The sequence below is a fragment of the Sapajus apella genome, unplaced genomic scaffold (assembly GCF_009761245.1).
Source record: "Sapajus apella isolate SASKATOON/1434 unplaced genomic scaffold, GSC_monkey_1.0 scaffold46, whole genome shotgun sequence".
NCBI lineage: Eukaryota > Metazoa > Chordata > Mammalia > Primates > Cebidae > Sapajus > Sapajus apella.
In genome coordinates this window covers 1,134,681-1,158,313 of record NW_022436986.1, presented here as the reverse complement: position 1 = coordinate 1,158,313, position 23,633 = coordinate 1,134,681, and the positions used below count along the sequence as shown (strand labels likewise).

General features: G+C 47.6%; 1 protein-coding gene across 6 annotated transcripts in view; it reads right to left on the bottom strand.

Moving 5' to 3' along the window:
- The window catches only part of NPR2 (natriuretic peptide receptor 2), a 49,236-nt gene that overhangs the window by 6,228 nt on the left and 19,375 nt on the right, over positions 1–23,633 (bottom strand). Inside the window, exons 2-15 of one of the 6 annotated variants that reach the window (XM_032240004.1) lie at positions 16,139–16,268; positions 12,844–13,027; positions 10,101–10,376; positions 9,083–9,288; positions 3,217–3,330; positions 2,788–2,923; positions 2,459–2,553; positions 2,103–2,235; positions 1,810–1,894; positions 1,226–1,355; positions 989–1,063; positions 702–779; positions 362–466; positions 166–237 (exon numbers count right to left, since the gene is read on the bottom strand). In XM_032240004.1, the coding sequence (XP_032095895.1) occupies positions 166–237; positions 362–466; positions 702–779; positions 989–1,063; positions 1,226–1,355; positions 1,810–1,894; positions 2,103–2,235; positions 2,459–2,553; positions 2,788–2,923; positions 3,217–3,330; positions 9,083–9,288; positions 10,101–10,376; positions 12,844–12,856 (1,518 nt within the window). In that variant the 5' untranslated portion in view covers positions 12,857–13,027; positions 16,139–16,268. Of the gene's footprint in view, positions 1–165; positions 238–361; positions 467–701; positions 780–988; positions 1,064–1,225; positions 1,356–1,809; positions 1,895–2,102; positions 2,236–2,458; positions 2,554–2,787; positions 2,924–3,216; positions 3,331–9,082; positions 9,289–10,100; positions 11,588–12,843; positions 13,028–16,138; positions 16,269–23,633 lie in introns of those variants that run through there. The other 5 variants (XM_032240005.1, XM_032240001.1, XM_032240000.1 and 2 more) reach the window with 5 other exon arrangements.

Here is a 23,633-nt window from a genome sequence, read left to right as displayed (position 1 = left end):
GTTATATGCCCCAGACCCCTTGTTTACCCATTATTACCCAACCATGTGAATAAGGGGAGATGAGAGAACAGGACTTTCAGAGGACTAGAAGGAGAAGAACCATAATCAAAGAATGATGGAAGTGATTTAAAGTGGATGAACTTTTAAGGAGTGGAGAAGACTCACCTTAACAAGGTCATTAATGAGTGAATAACGAAACATCCAGTCCAAGTTGATGCTGTCATTTTCTAGAATATCCTGGTAAGTGACATGGAACAGATTGTCTGTCCTAGTCCCACTAGCTATCACCCGGCATAGAGTCAGTATAACTTTGGGTCTATCCTCCCCACCTCTGCCATAATCTCCTACACCTATTCCTCACCTGTAAACTCCCACGAGGACAGTATTCAGTGACAATGCAAATGTTGGGAGGGTCTATGCAGGCGCCAATGAAGCGAGTGAGATGATTGAACTGAACATCTCTCATCTGGCAGAAAAAAAAAAAAAAAACAATGGGAAGGATAATAAATTCAAAGAGTTAAAAATTAGACACAGAAATCTATCACTACATAAAAGGACCTTTCTCTTAGTTGTATCTACAATTTAAAAATCATAAATAAACCCGTTGCCCATCTAGCTAATTTTGCTGTTTCATAGTTTTCCCCACTCCTCTTCCCCATCCCTGTTCACCCCTCACCCTCAAACCATCCTCTGTTACATACATGTTTGAGTTCAAACAGAACCTGCCGGGTCAGCTCAATGCGCTTCTTATTAACATGTTTGATGGCGACAACATTTCCCTGATGGTGGGAGTGAAAGGGGAAAGGAAATTGAATATCAGAAGTTCTGGGTGCAAGGAAATGCTACATACAGAGCAGTGGAAGTATCCAGGAGCTCAGCTGGGCACAGAGAGAAGGGTATGAGGGGCAGAGGTTCAGGGGCAGAGGTGGCAGATGGGGATGAGACAGGATGAAATGGTGGGGACCAGAACAAGCAGATGACTGTTCACCTTGAAGTGACCGGTGTTGGCAAAGATCTGGTATTTCCCATGGGCTGTCATGAGCGAGCCGTAACTGGATCCCCGCTGGGGCCAAGGGCAACATGGAGGCGGAAGGATGAAAGGAACATTAGATGATGGTGGTAGTGCAGGGGCTATCATTACAGGCCAATGTGCTGGGAGAGGTCCAGGGTAAGAAGGGGCAGGAACTCAGAGGGCGGAAAAGGGACAGCTGAGACAAGGGCTCACCAGCGACAGTGTGAGGCGGCTGCCTGCACCTTTATGGTAACGCTCCGAGTTGCCAAACTGCAGTTCTTCCCAGCGAATGCGCCACAACATGCTAGCCAGCTCCTTCTCCAGCATCAGCTTTCTGTAAGGACTGCACACCTCAGTTGACTGGCAAGCCCAAAACTGCCACCCCCTAAGCCAACAGCAGGGTTACAGGGGCTTCCCTGCAGCTCCTGAAGTTGCAATTGTTACACCTGAGAGACAGAGCTGGAGGACAAGGCGGTATATCTGACATATGCCCTATGCTCACTAATAAAGACAGAGGTTGGGGGTGAAAGTTCTTTCCTAAAAGAAGGCCAGTGGCCTTTGATCTTAACCCCTCTCAAAAACACTAGTCTAGAACTAAAAGTGAAACAAACACCTAGGCTAAAAGACAACTAGAGAGAAAGGCTAGAGAGGAAGATGCTATTGGATCTAAGAGACAACCACCAAATTAAGAAACCTGCTACCCTATCCCACGTTACAGGGACCACTTGGCTTCAGCCAGAGGCTGGCTGTGTGGCAATGGGAATAGGGAGTAGGTCAGCGGGAAGCCCAGAACTCACCGAAAAATTAGGAAGCTGGAAACACCAAACATGATGAAGGTGATTCCGGTGCCCAGAGCCACAATTGCCAGAGTTGAAAGTGGAGCTGAAGGGGAGATAGAGACCCTGAGGAAGACTGTGTGTGGACTCGTCAGAATGAGGAGTGGGGTGCATAGACAGTTTCCTTGGGAGTAGGACGAAATGAGGAAGGAGGGATACAGACATAAAGGTAGAAGCACAGCAAAGAGAGGGGGTAGAAGCCACAATGGAAAGCAAAGGGAGGAAGGCTGCTCCCAGTCCCTGCACACACCCACTTTTATCACAGGATGGGTCGTCCAAGTCAAAGGCACATGGAGGATTGTCCGAGGGAGGAGCCCCCTTCACCCAGGGAATAGGCCGTCCTGTCCACCAAATCTGCTTCTCAGCTCCCGAGTAGTGGGCTGCAGGCTGTGAGGAAGCAAAAAGCTGGGCCTACAGGCCTGCTCCCACCAGCCTCCTCCCCAGACCCCAGCTGTTTTTCTGCTTTTCTCCCCAGCCTACCACCCAGCCAGGATGCAGCACCAGAAGAGAAAACAAGTCTCTCCTCTTACTTTTGGTTCTGCCACCACTGAACCCTTGAAAGCTGGATTTTGCAGGGCCACACTCTCTTCCCTGCCTCCTTCCCCATCACCTGAAAGTCCCCAGAATCCAGGTCTCCCATGGCCCACAGGACAAAGTCAGTCTCCCGGTCATTGTTCTTGTCCATGACAACCAGACCAGTTACACCTACGATAGAAAAGAGTGTCCCTTACTTCAAGGTCTACCTGGTTCCTTTCCCACTCCCCTGTGCCTATGGCTCCCTGAGTCTGCCCCTCTCCAATCTTGAGGCATGGACACCTCTGCCACATTCACTAACCCCCACTAAAGCTGTGCTGAGCCTGGCATCTGTTTCCTCTTCAGCACGCTCTATTCCTGAACCTTACGTCAGCCCTCAGACCCCCATCAACCCCTCTTCATTACCATGGTATCTTCGTCCTTGCATCTTCTCCACAATTCGAAGTCCATCTTCCCGGGTGCCTCCTTCCTGTATTGTCTCGTTCAGGACTTCAGCGTATAGCAGGATCCCATCATAGAAGCAGCCAGCAATGAGGTTCATCTGGGGGTGGCAACTTCAGCAGTACTCTCCAAATGTCCTACAAGGCCCCTTCCCCACTCTCTGGGGTCTCCCTTCTACCTCTTCTCTCTTCTGGTTTGCTTTCTTCCCTCCTTTCATTCCTAAAGTGCCATCCCTTCCTAACTACTCCCTAGGGCAGAAAGAAAAATCCTGAATGGAAGCGGACATGCCCCAAAGCTGGGCTTGCTCCACAGCCAAGATTTGATGCTGAGTTGGGGAGAGAAGCCCTTCCCCAAAGCCTGACCTGACTCTCAGGAAGGGAGGGATCTACTTACCAGGGAAGGGGCCAGCTCCACACCAAAGTCTTTCCGGGCTCTTATCAGCAGACGATTCTGGAATTCCTGATACTCAGGATTTGGGGGTTCTCGGTATGTGATCACCAATACAGTCTGCACCAGCAGCATATGGGGAAGAGTGGACAGGATTCAAGATGGGCATTAGGGGAAGAAAAGATGCAAGACAGGGAAACTTGGTAAAATAAACACGATATAAAATAGACACAGGTGAATCTGAAGGCTTTGAAAGGGCTACTAACGTGTGTGTGTGTGTGTGTGTGTGTGTGTGTGTGTGTGTTGTGTTTGATACATCTGGGGAGAGGGAATGGCACTCCTCCTGAAAAGTAGATAGGGCTGCTTCTGAAAAGGTGGAAACTGGCAAGTAATAGTCAACTCTATCCTCAAAACCCAGCCCATCATCTTCCAGAGCACCCAGGTTCCCACCAGGCCACCCCAGCTCACACGGCTCCTCTGTCCCATGCTTTCTGGGTATCTGCTCATGACCGAGGACAACACCCACCAACAGCTCCCCTCTGAGGTGTTAATCACTGTTAATGTCATCAATAAAATGCTGACATTGTCGTTTGGGCCACTTGAACACAGTGTCTCTGCCCAGTAAATTAAAGAGATTTCAGGCCCTATGATAACTGAAGGAAATACTTTGAGACAGTGATTCCACCTGTGAAAAGCTATGCGCTCATCCATTTAACATGTGTGGAACACGTGCCATAAATGGCACTGTCCTGTTACTGAGAAATAGACCTGTCACAGGGACAAACACACATGCCCACACACATTTCACAGGTAAGCAAATGACACATGTTCTCAGCCATGTACACATCTCATGGGTGCATGAGTCAGCGTGTCTCTGTCTCTCACCGAAGTGCCTGCCCGGCTCCCATTAGTCTCCTACGTTTCCCCTTCCTGAGCTACTGGACCTCCCAGCATCAGGCCCTGCCTCAGGCCACATAGTCACTAATACCAACATCTGCTTGGACAGGAAACTCGCATCACAACTTCAAGGAAAGACTTCAGTTCAATATATTTTGTGAAACAAGACCTTGTGAAGTGATAGATTTAAAATCTGGTCATTTCTCCCAGTTTTGTTTATTCTTGGCATAGAAAGTACATGTGGACCATAGAGATACACTGTACTAGACACATCATATGTGGCCTATTATGTATCAATTCATTCCAGGTAGGAAATAATGAAGTCAATTTCTAATATGCATTCATTATATTAGACTGCAGCTTGCCTCAAGATATCATTATTCTTACTAGAGCATTTGGCTGCATGATTACACACTTCTAATATTCTCCCAGTCTCAGGTGAAATTAAAAAAAGTGAAGGGAACTGAGGAGAGAGTTGAAACAGTTCATTCAGTAGCACCTGTTCCAAGAATAAAAGGCAAAGGTAGGATATTGTTGACAAACAATGTAAAAAGTCAGGAAAAGAGCTAGAAAAGATCAGGTTCAACACAATTTATATTTCAATAAAGGCTGATGATAGGTTTTTAACACACTTTTAATACTAATTCTCAAGGTTGGCTGGTTTTCTAGGCTAGCAGTTATCAACTTCTTGGTCTCACAATCGTTTTACACTCTTAAAAATTATTAAGGACCCCAAATAAAGTTTGTTTATGTGGACTATATCTATCAATATTGACCTTCTTAGAAATTAAAACTGATAAATTTTGAAAATGCAAGAACACAGGCCAGGCATGGTGGCTCATGCCTGCAATCCCAGCACTTTGGGAGGCCAAGGTGGGCAGATTACCTGAGGTGGGGAGTTCGAGACCAGCCTGACCAACATGGAAAAACCCCATCTCTACTAAAAATGTAAAGTTAGCCCGGTGTGGTGGCACATGCCTGTAATCCCAGCTACTTGGGAGGCTGAGGCAGGCGAATCGCTTGAACCTGGGAGGTAGAGGTTGCGGTAAGCCAAGATAGCGCCATTACACTCCAGCTTGGGCAACAAGAGTGAGACTCCATCTCAAAAACAAAAAATAAAAACAAAAACAAATAAAAAGAAAATGCAAGAACACACAAGCACACCTTCCACAGCTGCCCAAGTGATGACATCATCATGCCATATAACCTCTGGAAAACTTCACTACACAATGACAAAAGAACAAGAATGACAAAGGCAGATAAGATCGTAGTATTATTTTTAAATAGTTTTGGCCCCATGGTCCCCCTAAACTGCTTTGTTAGAACTGTTTTTGCTGTGGTTACTAGTTGTAGTACCAAAAAACAAAAATGAAAAAACAAACCAAAAAAACCCAGCCTCAAACAGTTTCTGTCCTTGCTCAGGGGCCTGAGAGAAGGTTAAGGAAGATAATTGTGTCCCATTTCACAGTAGACCCCAGGTAGAAAAAAACAAGCAAAGGCCACCACAAATGGGTGCAGTGGTGGGTGGACGCCAGGAGCACACCTAGGCAATGTGCACCGTCACAAGGCCTCTGCCTTTACCTGTGGACCCGCCCACTGAGACCTCCCCTGGCCATGGCAGGAGGGTGGGCAACAGTGGCCTGAAGAGACAACAAATGATCCCCAAGCCCTTGGTTTAATGCTTTCTTCCATTCTTGCTGCTGGTGCTCCCTGCATGTAACCCAATCTCAGGCTGGTCATGCAGGCTGTGACCTCTGCCTGGGTTTCTAACAGTTCCCCATTGTCCAGCCTGAGCCTCTGAATCCTCAGAGCCTGAACATTTGCTTATTTAGTTCCATTCAATCTTTTCTTCCCTATCCTGGTTGATCACCTGGTTTACATTACCTGCCAGCTCTACTCCTATGTAGACCAATTCCTCATCCTATCCCCCTCTCCCTAACACACCCTTAATTCAATTTAGCAAATATGTTAAACACCTACTACATGCTAGACACACGGAATATGAAGATGAACATGATCTGTGCCCTGGAGCAGCTAGAGGTTAAATGGGAGAAAAAAATCATATCAACATACTTGATTTCAGAGCCCTCCTCCCAGTTGCCAGTATCAATACAGCATGAGCTAGGGCCTTTCCTTGAGCATGATACCCTCCTGGAAAAGCTGTGGCATCTGTGTCAAGGCCTCCTTTCCTCTATTGCCACATTTTCCAGGCTGGCCTGTCTGGGACCCCAGAGGGCCAGTGTCTTGGGCTCTGAGCTCTTTCATCCTTGGCTGGAGCTAACTGCCCAACTTCCCTCAGCCCCTGCCCTGCTTCCATATTGGAAGGTGAGAGCCGGGGGGTGCCTTATCACCTCTCACCCCCACCCACCCAAAGCCTTGACCTTCCCCTCAGCATATTCCTGGCTGCCTAGTTCCCTTCTCTTGTGTTGCAGCAAAGTCTCCCTCTTTATTTCTCTGTCTGAATAATGCCTACAGTGAGGGGGAGAACTGAGAGTTAACTGATATAACTGATTATTGGATGACTCAATCCCTCCTCTCTCTACCCTTAATGCTGGGGACCCTTGGCTGGGCAGGAATTCTCACAGAAGAAAAAGAGGCTTTTCTTCCATAAGTAGAATACAGCCAGCCGGGCACAGTGGCTCACGCCTGTAATCCCAGCACTCTGAGAGGCCGAGACAAGAAGATCATTTGACCCGGGAGTTCGAGACCAGCCTGGGTAACACAACAAGACCCCATCTTACAAAAAATAAAAAATTAGCTGGGCATGGTGGCATATGCCTGTAGTCCCAGCAACTCGAGAGACCAAGGTGGGAGGATTGCTTCAGCCCGGGAGGTCAAGACTGCAGCGAGCAGCTGTGATCATACCACTCCACTCCAACCTGGGCAACAGAGCTGTCTCAAAAAGAAAAAGGATATAACCAGGAAGCCTATGGACTGCTCCCATCTGGGAGGGCCACAGATCTTCCCAAGTCCACACCAGCTGAAATACAATCCCCTTGTTCCTCTCTTTCCAGAGTACTCTATTCCTTTCCTTTTTATGTTTTAGTAACACATCACAATATGTTCCTACATTTGCATTTATTTTCTTACTTGTTTATTGTCTGCCTATCCTAGTAAATGTAAACTCCAAAAAGGCAGGAACTAAATCTGTTATGCTCTCCCTTGTACGCCAGTACCTAGCACAGTGACTGGACATGATAGGTGCTCAGTAAATACTAATGAAATAAGTCAGGCTTCAAATAAATCAAACACTGACAAAATAATATGGTTAGTTCTATGGTAGACGGAGTTAAGCAAAAGAGTAGGAAATTCCTACTTAGGGATTCTGGGATCATTTCCTAGAAAGGAAAATAACTGGTATGAGTCTTAAAGAATATGGAAGCATTACCCAGACAAAGATGAGAAGATTGTTTTAGGAAAACATTATAGCATAAACAAAACCTGTCCTGCCACTGCCCATATTCAAGTGTGACAGTCACAGACTCATTCTCAGGCATACAAACAGCTATGTCATTCACAGACACACACTCGTCAGACACAACCGTATAATTACAGCCACATAAAACCTTACTCACTGGAGAAGAATGGCCACCCAGGTCCAGCCCTTACACACATCTACTTAGAATCAAATAATCCCACAGTTTAAAGGACCTTAAGGTTATCCCATAAGCCACCTCCAATCCTTCTTGGAAAAAAGGAGGGATATGGATAAATACATGAGAAACATTTATATGCACGGTTAGCAAAAAACTGGCAGAGGAATCAGGGGAAGGTTCATCGGTATGATTTTGAGAGGCAGAGATTTGGGGTGAGGGAAGGAAGAGCATTCCAGACAAAAAGAAAAAGAACATAAAGGCACAGGGGCAGAGAGGCCAGGTGGGCTGCAGTTCTCAGCATGAGGGCACTAGGAGGTAAGACTGAAAAAGTGGTTTGTGAACAGACTGCAGAAGGTCTTAAATGTCACAATAAAGAGTCAAGTCAGGATTTTATTCTCCAGAACACAAGTCACTGAAAGTTCTGAGCAGGAGTGAAATGAACAGAGTCATGCCAACATTCCCTGCAAATTTTCTGAAATCTGAAATGCATTTCTCTCCATCCTGCTATCATCACGCCAGTTCAAGCCACATCACCTCACCCCTTTTCTAACCTGTTACTGATGGTCTCACTGCCCCAGGCCCCCCCGCTTCTATTCCTGAATTCTGTCGCTACTATATATTTATCTCCACAAAAAAATGTCAAGGACCCCAAATTCAAGTCCTAGTGTCTTAAGACTTACAGCTCTCTTTAATCTGATTATACCTTTGCAACTTTATTTCCTTTAAGATACCTTTGCAACTGTATCTCCTTTAAGTGAACCCTTTGTTCTTGCTGGGTCAGTATGTTCTTTGTCTCCCAAACATGCCCATTCCTATCTTTTTCTCTTTGCTCAGGCAGCCTGGATCTCCTCTCCTACTTTATGAATATGACATCTATCATTAAAGTCACAATAGGGTCTCACTTCCTGTATAAAAGCCTTCCCTAAACACAGCCCACATTGACTCTTCCTCCTCTGAGGCACTAAAGTTTATGCTGTCTGTTCCTGGACACATAATCATATCCTTTCTCAAACTTTGTCTGACTGTACCAGAATGATGCCTCACCTCTCCATAAAGGGTGGAAGCCAATCAAAGGGCTAGAAACAGATCTTTTCCTGAACTTTTCTCTCCCACAGTACAGCCTACTACTGGCACTTAGGAAAGTCAGTGTTTTAGGATTTTGGAGGCAGCCAAAGTAGGTTTTGGCAGCAAGCACACTCAGAGTCACAAAAGTAAAGGAAGAAAGGGTGACACTAGACTCAGAACGCCTCTGTTCATTTTACTGCTGTGGCTCACAATTCCTGCCTAATTCCTAGGGTTTCTGTGGGGTCTTGTAAGAGACAGAATTTCCAACAAATCACCTCTTCCCCCTCCTCCTTCAGATTTGGCTCAAATGATACCTGAAAGGCCTCTCTGAGGGCCTGGGCCTGTTCCTGGGTGCGATTGTCCTGCCAGGGCTGGCCTGTAGCACGTGTGGGGCCTGCACGGAGACTCTCCCCAAAGACATCCAGGTAAAAGAAGACATAATCCCCATTGGTCAGATTCTCCCTCTGGGCCTGAAGCAGGATCTCATGCAGCATCTCCAGAGGGCCGCAGATATACACAACTGGGAGCAGGTACATGACAGAGGAGCACCCTGAGAAAGTATCCAGGTCCCCCATACACCCCCCTCTGAATCACTGGGATGTCCCTCTTCAGCAAGAAAGAGAGTGCCCTAACCTATTAACCCCCAAGTAGATGCTCCCCAGCCCACCCCCTTGGAGTCACCATAAGTACCCTGGGGCCATATGGACCATCTGACAGAAGTCAGAGCCTGTCCAGACCCCAGAGGAAGGGAGCTGTCACTCTCAAGCCCCTCCCTTTCCCAGAGCCTCCCTCGCTGCTCCCTACCCAGCCCGCCTCACTCCCTGACTCTTCGCTGCCCTTCGCTGGGCTCAAAGGCGCTTACAGCACAGATTTCTCAGTATGAACTTTACCTGTCTTTCCCAAATCTGCTGACCCCTGAGCCCATTCATGGAGTCCTCACTATTTTTACACCACTGAGAGGTCTTGGAACCCAGTGGTAGCTCTGATCACAGACAGGTGCGCATTTCAGAGTGGCCATCAATCACATTCACTACTCTAGGGTACTCATATTGCTCCCCAAACTCAATATCCCCCCACTTTCAAATTCCTCCCTGATACGAGCTTCACTCCTCATCCTCTCGTCTCCCTAGTTTGCATCTGCCTAGGGTGTTCACAAGCTCCTGTCATGAAGCCTTGACCCTCTCACAGGTGCTCTGTCCACATGTGCTGCTTGATCCCAACCACCACACACAGCTGTTCAGTGCCTATCTCCATCTATAGTTCCCAGTGCTGAGCTTTAGGGACACAGTAACCCTCCTCCCCTGACCCTAAAATAGCCCGGGCCACACTCACTGCGCCCGTTGGCCCGGATGAAATGGGTGGCCTGCTCGGGGCCCCCTGGCTCTCGGGCATACACCTGGTGCTGCACACTGAGGTTGCTGCCCTGCAGGGCCTCAAAGACGCCCTCGATGGTGAAGTAGTGAGGCCGGTCATCTGTGCGAGCATCCAGGTACAGCAAGGCGGCACGGGCAGTCCAATTGAAGTGCCCATGTAGTGTCACTACAAACTCACCCAGCTTGGGAGCAGAGGGGCCAGTGCGAACCAGGGTACGATAATGCTCATTCTTAGCTGCAAAACCAGAGGCCACAGCACCCGCAGTCAGCAGGGGAAGGCGCCAATGGGAGGCAAAGCGGGCCACAGAGGCAGCAGGGTAAACGCAACCGGGGCCTAGCAGCAGGTCAGGGTCATGGTACAGCTTGAGGTCCACAGCGCGTAGTGGTGCCAGGTACTCAGAGCAGGCGCCTTCCAGTTCGGAGCTGACAAACCGCAGGTCCACGGGCAGTGCCCGGCCCAGCGCCTCCACAGCTAGTGCCACAGCGGGACCCACCCGTGGCCAGGCCCAGGCATAACTCAGGTTGTGTTCTGGCAGCACCACCGCCAGCGTCAGGTTCCGCGCCCCGGGAGGACGCACCCCACCTGCCAGGGCTGCCACCAACAGCAGGAGTGATGGCAGGGCCATGGGGACAAAGCAGCAGCCCCACCGCCCCCAGAACTTGGGGCTGCTCTGGCCTACAGGGGAGACACGAGCACCCCCCAGCCTGGAGCCTGGGGAAGAGGGCCAGGAAGAGAAGGAGGGGTGGGCTAGGTAGGCTGGGATGCAGAAGGTACCGGGGGCCAGGGAGAGGAAGGAGAGAAGGGAGGAAGGCGGGGGGCGGGCAACGAGTGGGCTACCAGTCTCGGGCAAGGACTGAGGACTGACAGTGGGGTGGCAGTGGGAGGGAGTCACCGAGTGTGACTGCGCCTGGGATGGGGACACTGCGAGGCAAAGTAGCCTGATGAATCCAAAGCTGAGAAGGAAAAGGGGATCTGGGACTGGGATGGGGTGGGGGTGGGGGCGGCTGGTACAAAGAAACGGCCTGGGGGAACCTCACAGCTGAAGGGGCCAGGAGGGCAGGAGGGCGCTGCGACACATAGCACCAAGGGGGTAAGGTGGGAGGGTGCCCGCGCCGCGGAAGGACTGGGATCATGGGCAGGCGGGGAGCGAAGCAAGGCCTGGGCCGGAGGGCAGGGGAAGGCAGGGGTAAATCTCCCTGTGAAGGCTTCTCCCGAAGCTCCTGCTGGGACTAACGGGCCCGGGCGCTGGTCCCATCCGGAGCTACTGCGGCCCCGCCCGTGTCCCCGCTCCTCTCTGCTCCGCTTCTCCTGGGCCCCGGCGGCCGGCGCTGCCTCGCGCTTCCTCCCGCCCCCCGCCTGGGCCCCGCGCGCGCCGTTCGTCCGGGTCAGGTCGCCTCGGCCCGGCCCGTCTCCGCTCGCTGCGCCGGCGGCCGAGTGCGACTCCCCCGGGCAGGCCGCCCGCCCCCGCCCCTCCCCCGCCGCCCCTCCTCCTCCCTCCCGGCCCCACCCTCCGGCGCCGGCTGCCTTCCCCCACCCCCCGCCCGGGCGCCTAGGACCGCCAGGTCCCAAACCCACCCCGGTGAGCACTTGGGGCTCCGCACCAGGGCGTCGCCGGCCGGCGGGGTTCCCGGGCACTCCCTCACCCTCAGGGCCTACCCGGGTCTCCCCCATGCCCCGGTACTCCCGCCGCTCTCCTTCCATCTCACACAGGCCGGCGACCCCAGGGCTTGTCCTCTTACTGTCGCTTGGCCCGCTCTTCTTCGGTCTCCCCTCAACTCTCTGAGTCCCTCAGGGGCTCCAGTCTCCAGGGAGCAGTCGAGGATCCCCAGACGTGTGGTATCCTCACCAGACCCCCGCCTAGCAAACCATAGCGCCCTCCCGACGGCAGAGCCGCTCACCCCACCCGGGGCCGTGCTCGCTCCCTGGACTGGCCCTCCAGCGGCCAGGGGTCCCCCAGCGGCCCGGGGTCCCCGTGCTACACTTCCCACCAGTCCTTAGGAAGTCCACGAAGCTCTTTGTGGCTGGGGACTCCACCCTTGGCCCCCGCTGTCTCCATGACCCCTTCCCTCCCCGTGTCCTCAGAGGCCCACCGCAGCCCGCCCAGCTTCCTCCACACCATCTGCTCAGTCAGGGCCTCGATTTTCTTTTGTCTCCTGCACAGCGCAAGCTGGCGCCTAGGGAACGCCTGTAAAGGACCGACGGACACTCCCCGCAATGGAAGCCCATCCACCCCCTCCTGGGGTTCCACCTTGCTCCCAGCCTTCCAGCCTTAGGAAGCTCTCCCCGGGGAGAGGCCCATATCTGGAGTGCCAATCTGACCCCAGGAGCAGCTTGTGAGGGATGATCTCATGATGGCTGAGAAGGGCTGCTATGGGACCTTGGGGATTTTTCTCCAACTATCATAAAGGACATGCACGTAAACCCAATCTCTTCCCGTGCTGAGAGCCACGGTTTCTCTCCCCTTTGGAGCTATTTCTCCAGAAATCAAAAGCGAAGAGCGCTCCTGGAGCCCTGGAGTGGGGTGTGAGTGTAGGGTGGGGACAGGCATGGTTTCTCTGAGATGAAGGCGACACCTAGTGGTTTGGGGGGGAAATTAAGGACAATGCCACTTTATCCTTAGGCACGGTATTTATTGAACACTGCCTGCCTAGCACAAGCTGTACCCGTGAATACAAAGATAGCCGAATGATGCAGTCCTTACCTTTGAAGAACATACATTTGCAATCCCTGGGACACAGAGGCCAAGAGCAAGCCGCCCCTGACAATTTCTCTTGCCTCAAGCCCAGTAGAGATGGAAGCCTTCGGATAGATCCTTCTTTAATGCGAGGGGTGATAACTCTAGTTCCAGGCTCCCAATACTGTAGTGAAAAGGAATTTCGTCCTACCTGGGCAAGGCAGAAAAAGGAACAGTCAAAAGAATGATGAGACAACATGAGAAAGACTTTAGACCAAGTCAACCAAATAGAATAGTTGGTTTTTAAGCAACTACACAGTTTCATGAGACAAGCAAATCCAAAATGGCAAAATCCCTGAAAGAATTACAGTATGACAGGGCTAGGAGGAATCATATAAATATAACGTTTATCCCTCTCATTTAAAGATACTTGAAAACCAAATCCCAGAGAGGAAGGTTGCAGTGTCCTTACTTGCTCCTCTTCCCCAACCCCACATGGTTTTTAGTTGCAAAAGAGAGATGAAAATGCAGGTTTCATGGTCTCCAAGGAGAGGCTTTTTACGGATATTTTGCTGACTCATGGAACTTACTGTAGAAAGCTGTGCTTACAGTATAATAGCTACCAAAACCCATGTGAGTCTCTGTGGAACACCTGCAGCCCTCAGTGAAGATCAGCCACCACTACCACTGTCACCCAGGCTCCTAAGCAAGTACAAGTACATGATATGTCATTATTGTGAACATTAAGGACAATTCTTCATTATGTTAGGGATTAAACATTCAAGCATCTTGCTTTTCCCGCTTCCTTCCAATTGGCCACTTAACTAGAAAGTAGGAAGGGGCCAGGCACAGTGGCTCATGCCTGTAATGCCTGTACTCTCTATTAAAAACTAAACAAATCAATTGGACATGGTGACACAAACCTGTGGTCCCCGTTACTTGGGAGGCTGAGGTGGGGGGAATTGCTTGAGCCCCGAGGATACAGGCTACAGTAAGTCATGATCATGACACTGCACTCCAGCTTGGGTGGACCCTGGTGCAGTGGATCATGCCTGTAATCCCAGCACTTTGGAAGGCCAAGGTGGGAGAAGCAAAGGAGTTTGACACCAGCCTGGGCAACATAGTGAGACCCTACCTCCATAAAATGTAAGTAAGTAAGGCCAGGCATGGTGGCTCACACCTGTAATCCCAGTACTTTGGGAGGCCAAGGCAGGCAGATCATTTGAGGTCAGGACTTTGAGACCAGCCTGGCCAACGTGGTGAAACTTTGTCTCTACTAACAATACAAAAATTAGGGGTGTGGTGCTGGACACCTGTAATTCCAACTTGGAAGGCTGAGGCAGGAGAATCGCTTGAATCCGGAGGTGGAGGTTGCAGTGGGCAGAGATCGTGCCACTGCATGACAAAGTGAGACTCCATCTCAAACAACAACAACAACAAAATAAATAAGTAAAAACTAAAAATAAATTTTAAAAGATAAAAAGGAAGTGGGAAGGAGTGGAGATATAAAAGTTAAATCCTCGAATGAGGTTTTTTATTAACACCCAGTGAAAGGTTTTTGGTGTTTATTTTTTCATGTTTGGGGGAAGCTTAAAATATTAGATAAATGAGACCTTTGGTTGTGTATATATCCAACTTTCCAAGCTCTCACTGCTCTCATTGATGTGGACAATAATATTCTGGCTGTATTTGGTGATCCTGCTGCAATATATAGGAAGCCTGGGAAATCTAGATTCTACTGGCCCATGCAGCAACCAGCTAGGGTCCAACTTTCTCTTTGTAGCACTGTCATGGCCTTCTTCTACTCCACAGACAGGTACCAGCTATAATTTCTTCTGGATGCAGTCAGCCAACACCTTATTTATTTTTTCTTTTTTTTTTTTTTCCTTTGTTGTTACCCAGGCTGGAATGCCGTGACACAATCTCGGCTCACTACAACCTCCACCTCCAGGTTCAAGCAATTCTCCTGCCTCAGCCTCCCAAGTAGCTGGGATTACAGGCATCCACCACCATGTCCAGCTAATTTTTATATTTTTAGTAGAGACAGCGTTTTACCACATTGGCCAGGCTGGTCTCGGACTCCTGACCTCAAGTGATCCAGCCGCCTCAGCTTCCCAAAGTGCTGGGATGACAGGCGTAAGCCAACACGCCCGGACCCAAACACCTTATTTTTGATCCAAAACTAAACTGCAGAGTATCAGATTGGCCAGCTGCTAGAAGTTTCTACACTTTCCAAGCTGCCCTGTCCCTTCTTCAAAAGAAATCCTAATCCTGGTCACACTGAGGCCAAAGGTGCCTCAAGACCCTAGTTGAGCTCTGCAACCACCATGGGATTTGGACTTATGCTAATCTTCATGATAAGCTCTGATGCCCCAAACTGACAGCATTAAACAGTTTTATAACTGACCTATTTGTGCAGCTGAATCTGGATCCCCAGGTTTGTTCTACACTAGATCATGCCTCCCATGACTCCCAGGCCTACAGAATTCCAGAAAACAAAATATCTTCCAGGCTTCTCTCTGCAGACCTGACTGGCAGAAACAGGCTTTGACTCCATGCAATTGTCCCCTGCACACAGGAGAGACAGGTCCAAGGGAACCTGCCAACAGAGGACAGAGAACAGCCATGGAAAGGCAGATCAAATAAGGCAGGAAAGATACACTTCACAACACATCTCAATAGGAAAAGGAGAAAGCAATGTAAAAAAAGAAATGTAGTAAAAAATATATAGAAAGCAAAGAGGGACTTTATTCAAATTCTGCATTATTTATTTTAGCCCCAGTAAGGGAGAGACAGAATCCTGAAATCAGGTCAAACCTCCAGGTCCCCTCCAACTCCTACTTCCCTCCTGGCCACACAGCAGTGCATAGCATGGTTGTAGATCTAAGATCTAGTTCATCTTCTCACAGATATTCAATGGCCTCAAAGGGCTACTATAGGCTGGGAGTGGTGGCTCACACTTGCAATCCCAGCACTTTGGGAGGGCAAGGTGGTTGGATCACCTGAAGTCAGGAGTTGGAGACCAGCCTGACCAACGTGGCAAAACCCCATCTCTACTAAAAATACGAAAATTAGCCTGGTGTGGTGGCAGGTGCCTGTCATCTCAGCTAGTTCGGAGGCTGAGGCAGGAGAATCGCTTGAACCCGGGAGGTAGAAGTTGTAGTGAGCAGAGATTGCACCTCTGCACTCCAGCCTGGGTGACAGAGCATGTCTGGTAGGGGCTGCTGTGATTGTTTAAAGGGTCAAGAGTTTTTATTTTGAATTCATACATATCTTTGTAAGTTCAAAATATTTTCAAATCAGATCCCAGCTTCCAACTTACCTATATAGATATGTGTTTTAAAAGACAAATGGGTATCATATTCTAAGGGCCAGAAATATCAGCTTTGTGAAAATACAGTCCAAACAAGTCATTTTCCCATGGAAATTGCTTCATAGATGGCCAGTGATTCCTAAGAGAGGAATTTAAGAATTGTCAGGAAAAGCAATCACATACATTTATTTCCCCAGTTCCAGGGAACCATATTTCACCTGTCCGCTCCATTCAGGCCTGGACCAGCACCTCTGTGGGTGTCTAGGAAGTCCCCAGTGGTCTCCTCTGCCCTCCCACACTTGACCCCTCTTCCTAGGTACATAGACTGTTTCCCTATTTTCCTATTACCAACCATCATCATTATTACCAACCCCAGTAGTTATTTACCACCCCTTAGGGGAGTCCAATAGCATGAAATCTCAAATATAACATTCCCTGAAATAATCTCGTCCCCACTCCATTTGAAATTCCACTTTCACAAAATCTTTCACTGAGGAAAAAGTGGCAAGAGGCAAGTGGCAAGAGGGAAAGGTGTTCCCTTGCCTTTTAAGTCCTGCTAACTCTACAAATATCTGGCATAAAAAGAGGCAAAGAAAACATAGTTGTCACTGCTTCTAGAGACTGGAAATGCACTAGTCACTATTTCAGTATTTTGCTCTGCTTAGAATTTTCTACAGAAGCCAAAGACTGGGAAGAGGAGGAGAAATGTGAAGCAGAAATGGACAAAACTATACTGCAATATGTGATGAAGAACACAGAGAAGCTAAGCAGTGGCAATGTAAGATTGGTGGGCAGACAGACTGAAAGCAAGAAGAGCAGCGAAGAGGTTCCTGGAGAAACCCAGGCCTGAAATGCTAAGTGCCTAATCTAGGATGATGGGATAGCAATGGAGAGAGAAACAAATCTGAGGGAATTTGAGGGAAGAAACAACAGGACTTGGAGGCCGACTGGCTCTTTGAAAAAGAGTCAAAGGCAGGTGTCGCAAAGGCAAAGGCCATCATGGGCCAGGCAGGAAATGTGAATGGGAGAAGCAGCTGGGTGGAGATTGGCAAGCTGTGAAGCCCCTGGTCCATCTAAAGTGGATGCTGACCCTGGGATGGAGCCCAGAGCGGCCAGTTCTTACTCTGCATTCTCTCTGGGTCTCTCCAGTCTCACCTCCCTCCAGTCCAGCCTCCACGGTGTGTTTAGGTGCCAAAGCAACCTTTTGAAACAAAAACCTAATTATGTCACATCACTGCTTAAAATCGTTAAATGGTCCCCCTTGGAGGCTATGTTTTTCACACTGTTATTTTTAGCAGCAAAACCATTCCTTCAAATGAAAATTTACACACAAAATAGAATAAATAAAAGCCCAGCTGCTCCAGATGAAACAGCAGGGGTGGGTCCAGAAACTCCTCGCACTCTCCTCTTTCTCAAACAGAACCCCTGAGGTGCCTCCAGGGAACCTCTGGGCAGCAGCTTTCAAACAGTGGTAGCATAAAAGGCTTTCCAAGGACTGTGTTTGTACAGATGGCTTTAAGGGAATCCATCTCCAGACCCTGAACTTCCTTATGTACTCATTCCCAAAACTGATCTGCCTGAGAATGACTTGTGCTCACAACAGCTGTGCTCACAACAATCCTCCCAATTTACAAAAGAAAGGCATGTCCCTCCCCCAAGCAAAATTTCATTATGATGAATTGTTCTAGGGTGTCAAAACTTTTGGAGCACCAAGAAAAAGGATATATAAATCAAGTATTGGTCTAGGGAAACTTGTAAAGATGAGTCAAAGTGTTTTAAGTGAATGGGCTTTCTGCCTTTCCCCATCATATCCATATTCTGTGAAGAGTAAAGCTTGGCATTAGAAATGGGATATTTTCAACTGAGCGGGGTGGTGTGTACCTGTAGTTTCAGCTACTCAGGAGGCTAACGTAGGAAGATCTCATGAGATTGGGAGTTCAAGTTCAGCCAGGGCAACATAGTGAGATGCTGTGTTCATTTTAAAATTATATAGAGATAGGGCCTGGCTCGGTGGCTCATGCCTGTAATCCCAGCACTTTGGGAGGCTGAGGCGGGCAGATCACGAGGTCAGGAGTTCAAGACCAGCCTGACCAAGAGACCAGCCTGGCCAATATGGCGAAACCCCATCTCTACTAAAAATACAAAACTTAGCTGGGTGTGGTGGCAGGCGCCTATAATCCCAGCTACTCAGGAGGCTGAGGCAAGAGAATTGCTTGCACCCAGGAGGCAGAGGTTGCAGTGAGCAGAAATCACACCATTGCACTCTAGCCTGGGTGAAAGAGTGAGACTCTAACTCAAAAAACATATATAAATGGAAAGAGAGAGAGAGAGAGAGAATGTTTTAGCCCATGTTGGGATTCTCAGCAAAGACAAAGGAGAGCATATTAGTGACACATCTTATTTTCAAAATATACTAACGAACTTTACTGTATGTAAATTATATCTCAGTAATCTGATTTAAAACAAACACTCCAGCCAGGCTAGTGGCTCTTGCCTGTAACCCCAGCACTTTGGGAGGCCAAAGCAGATGGATCACCTGAGGTCAGGAGTTTGAGATCAGCCTGGCCAGCATGGTGAAAACCTGACCCTACTCAATATACAAAAATTAGGTGGGTGTGGTGGCGGGCACCTGTAGTCCCAGCTTTTTTGGGAGGCTGAGGCAGCAGAATCGCTTGAACCCACAGGTGAAGGTTGCAGTGAGCCAAAATCGCACCACTATGCTCCAGCCTAGGCAACAAGAGCAAAACTCTGTCTCTAAATAAATAAATACACCCCTATCTCTCACCACTTGAAAACCATGACATGACATCAGCATGGTCAGAGTCCATAGCACTCTGCTCCCTTTTGGTTATTTAAAAACTCAGTCCAGTATGTCTTAAAACTTCAGTCTCAGGTCCAGTGCAAAACTCATCTTAAGCCATGGCTTAAGGAACCTCTGGTGGAGAGAATATAGTCCCTTCTATGGATTCTGCTCCTCCTCTAGTTCTCTGGAAGTTTCTCTAGAAGGATTTTAGCTCTTCGGTGGTTGGGAACTAGGAGGAAGGCAGGGAGGAAAAGAACAACTCTCTTTTCATTTAATAAGGTAGTTATCACAAACCACTGTTTGCTGACAGGCCATGCTAACTTGTTGTTTGGCAGACGTCAAAATGCTGTCTTTCTTGGGCATGGTGTGGTGGCTCAGGCCTGTAATCCCAAGGCATTGGAAGGCTGAGGCCAGAGGATCACTTGAGCCCAGCAGTTTGTGACCAGCCTGGGCAACATAGGGAGACCCTGTCTCTACAAAAAAAAACTTTTAAAAATTAGCCAGATGTGGTGGCACATGACTGCAGTCCCACATACTCAGGAGGTAGAGGCAGGAAGATCACTTGAGCCTAGGAGATTGCGGCTGCAGTGAGCCATAATCATACTCCAGCCTGGGCAACAAACCTCATCTTAAAAAAAAAAAAGATGCTGGCTCTCTTATGAGACACTTCTGTGAGTCCTTTAGAAGGTCCTTCCGGGCTGCTCCACTGAGCTGTGCCCTAATGCAGACAATCCTACTCTAAGCCAGCTCTTTAACCCTCCTAACTTCTGTTCAGCAGGCAGCCTTTTGGGTCGGTTTACCAGCATGATGGCTCAAGCCCGGGGATCTTCCTCAGTGTCCCTTCGATCACAGAAACTCACATACCCTTGCTAAGCCAAAGAGAATGAATGCAGACTATTCCATTATTATCCCCTCACTCTGCCCTTTCTCCTTTCTCTAATTGCCTTTCCTCTTCTCAGATAGGTGCAGAGCTGAACAAGTCCATTGTCTAAACAGACAGTTTAAGCAAGGAGTGAGAAATCAATCTCTCTTTCATGTAGATCTCTTTCACACCTCCTTGCTTACTTTAAGGGGGGAAAGGAGGGAAAAGTACTCCCTGCTAGGCTCATGACAGCCTCCCTTCAGTTGTCTCTTATATAGATTGGGAATGGAGGTGGGGTGGTAAGGTATGGGTTGGCTAAGTGGCTGGAAGTTGCAGAGCCACCTCTACTACCTCTTTGTAAGCCCTGGAGAGGAGCTCTGGCCCCAGTTATTAGCAACTCTCTCTAGAAGGTGCAGTATTTAGTCCTCCTTGTCCCAGCTTTGGACCCTAGTCACCAATTCCAGGGCAATAGAAAAAAATCTTACTCAACATCCTCTATAATATATTGAAATAAAGGGAAGGTTATATGGAATAAGAAGCTCAACTGTATTCCTCAATGGGGAGGCAAAGTCATCTTTTGAGTGACAGGAAGAACCAGGATTTTGAAGGTGCAGGCAAAATAAAGAAGACAGAGATAAACTGGAGATAGAATATCAGATGAAAGCCATGTATACTTTCTTTTTCCCATTAAAATATAAAAAGCACATCTACATATTATTCCACAACATTTTGCATATCATTTCAGGGGCAGGTGAATCTAGGAGCATCTGGAAACCCTCCAAGGGGCTAAAGCATCCCAGACTAATAAGACTTGGGCTTAAGAGAAAGCAAACAGGAAGGCAAATGTGCATTATTTATGCATGTGAGAGGAAGGAGTGGGTATGTAGGCAGGCAAAGCAAATGCACAGAAGGAAGGCTGGACCTTTAGGGACTTGCATGCACCCAGAAGCCGTCCATGTCAGACACCAGTTTGACATGTCATATTATATTCCAAAGTATTCTAACTGCTTGAACACTTTTGTACGTTCAACTTATGTTTCAGTATAATGTTGTGATACATCCTACTACAGAATTAATATGATTAATAATTGAGGGACTTTAGAGAAGGGGCCAGAAATTTAATTATGCCTTAAAACATAGCTTTTGGACTGGAAACTGTTAACACTTATTACCTCCCTGAAGGGGAATAAGGCATCTGAAGGACAGAATGAGAGGGAGATTTCTTTCATTATTTATAATTTTGTATGTCTTTAATTTTGTAACAGGTGTGTAAGTATAACCTATTCAAATTTTTTCATTAAAAATTAATCTTAATCATAAACAAGAAAGCATAAAATTATGTCATTGATATAGGGTGCTTAATATCTTGTATGTTTTAAAGGAAGGCAATGAGACCTCAAAGGGAAAGATGGGATTTCCTTTAATAGATAAACACACATGGTGAATCCCTCATAGCTGCAGCAAGGACATTGAAAACAGGAAAGGGCAGAATGGTAACATCGGAGCTAAGAGGGCTTTTCTAAAAGCCTGTCATTTGAAACCAAAAGATAAAGTATTACAGAAAGTATAATACAAGATCGGTAGGTCTGAAGAAGAAGACTTAGAACTAGGACATCTTACAAGAAACAATACCAGGCCGGGTGCATTGGCTCACACCTGTAATCCTAGCACTTTGGGAGGCCAAGATGGGAGGATTGTTTGAGGCCAAAGTTCAAGACCAGCCTGGTCAACATAGTGAGATCCCATCTCTACAAGAAAAGAAAGAAAGAGAGAGAGAGAAAGAAACAGAAAGAAGTACAAACCCTTCCCCCCGACAAAACATGATTTACATAATGTCAAAAAACAAAGCTAAGATTGGTTGAGGTATCTCTGGCCCAATAATAAATTAAATACTTCAATTATTTTGATTTTCCACAAAGCAAATCTTGAACAAACACTAGACAAGATGAACTGTAGGGCTGACTTAGACTCTTCCTTGAGGGGCAAGAATGATACTTTGAAAATAAACAAATAAAATAGTTATTTAGATGAGAATAGGGGGCCAGATGCAGTGGCTCACACCTGTAATTCCAACACTTTGGGAGGCTGAGGCAGGTAGATCACCTGAGGTCAGGAGTTCAAGACCAGCCTGGCCAACATCATGAAACCCCTTCTCTACTAAAAATACAAAAATTAGCCAGGTGTGGTGGCCCATGCCCGTAATCCCAGCTACTCAGGATGCTGAGGGCAAAAGAATCAACTGATCCTAGGAAGTATAGGTTGCAGTGAGTGGAGGTCGTACCACTGCACTCCAGCCTAGGCAACACAGCGAGACTCTGTCTCAAAAAAAAAAAAAAAGAAAGAAAGAAAAAGAAAAAGAAGAAGGAGAATAGGCTAAAAACAACAGGCATGATCTATATGACTGCAAAGGTTCCACATGAACAGACAAGTCAGTCATTGTCCTAAACATCTGCTAGGTCACCAAGAAGAAAAACAGAGTAGAAGTGTGATGCCAGCCTCTCCCACCAGTGACAGCTGAGAACACCTCCCACCAACTACTGAGTGTAACCTGTCTAACAAAAAGGTCAAAGAAGTTTGCCTATCATCTGTGATTCAGACGAAAACAAGAAAAGAACACTAATTTTTTTTCTTTCAAATCTAGGCCTTGAGCTAACCTGTTAGAGGTCAAATAAACAGGCCCCAAGATCCCCAGATTAAAACCTATTTGCAGTAACAATAAATGTAAAACCACCTTATATACTGTAAAACATTATATAAATGTCAATTATTATGGTTATTAGTAGGGGTCTGTCATGTCATATCTAAAATTGAACTACATCCCACCATCAGCAGTTTGGGACCATATTCTGGAAGAGTAAAACAAATAATTTTTTTTAAAGAGTTTGTTTGTTTTTACATTGTACAAAGGTTTTCAAATTTTTCATCTCTTCATTGAAAAGTCTAGTAAGAAGAGCTAATCAGTGATATATGACCAAAAAAGAGAAACTGTTCAACTTAGTTCAATATGCTTAAGAAGTGTATTAACTAAGAAGAGACAAAAGCAAGCTTATGAGGAACCGTGTGTGAAGTAGTAAATGGTGGTGCTCCTTCCCGTTCCCTCTGCAGATGGCTTCCTGCTGAGCTCAGTCCTGGAAGCACTGGCAGAAAACTGGAAGAGAAAAGCCAGACTATCCTTCCCCTTCTCTACCAGCCTGGGCCAGCATCTGGACAGGCACTTTTTGGCTCCAGCTGCCCTAGAACAGGTCCCCAGAGTTCCAGCTTCTAAGTTACCCTGGCCTTTGCACTTCCCCTCCTTCCCACAGCCTAGGGATGATAGAAGGTTCCTATGGTTGCTAAACTTCCCTCGCATTGCCTCACCTTCCCTTGAAAGGCTTCTCGGCTCTTCTACCAAATTCACAGCCAACTAATTCTCTGGATTAAATGCCCCCTGGCTTAAATGCTTAGAGTGAGTTCTGTTTCCCTGTTTGGACCCTAAATCTGGCAGCTAAACAACAACAACAAAAATGAACTTACTGCACCGAGGGCAAAGACCCTGGCTCCAAAACTGCCAAGTTCAAGGTTCACTGCTATCGGTGTTGAGTCCGTCCGGATGGAGTAATACAGAGGAGTGAATTGTATTTCCCTTTTTACAGAAATAAAAGAAGAGACAGAATTGATTTCCCTTTTCTCCCAAAGGGACACAGGAGAGAAAATGAATTTGAAGAAAAGAGAGAAAAGGGCATTATAAATTTCCTGCCTCCCAATCCTCGGGACAATATGGGGAGGGGGCTACTGACAAAGACAAGGACGTTACTGAAGCCCCCCCACCAAAATTTGGGATGAGTCAAAAAAGGGAATTG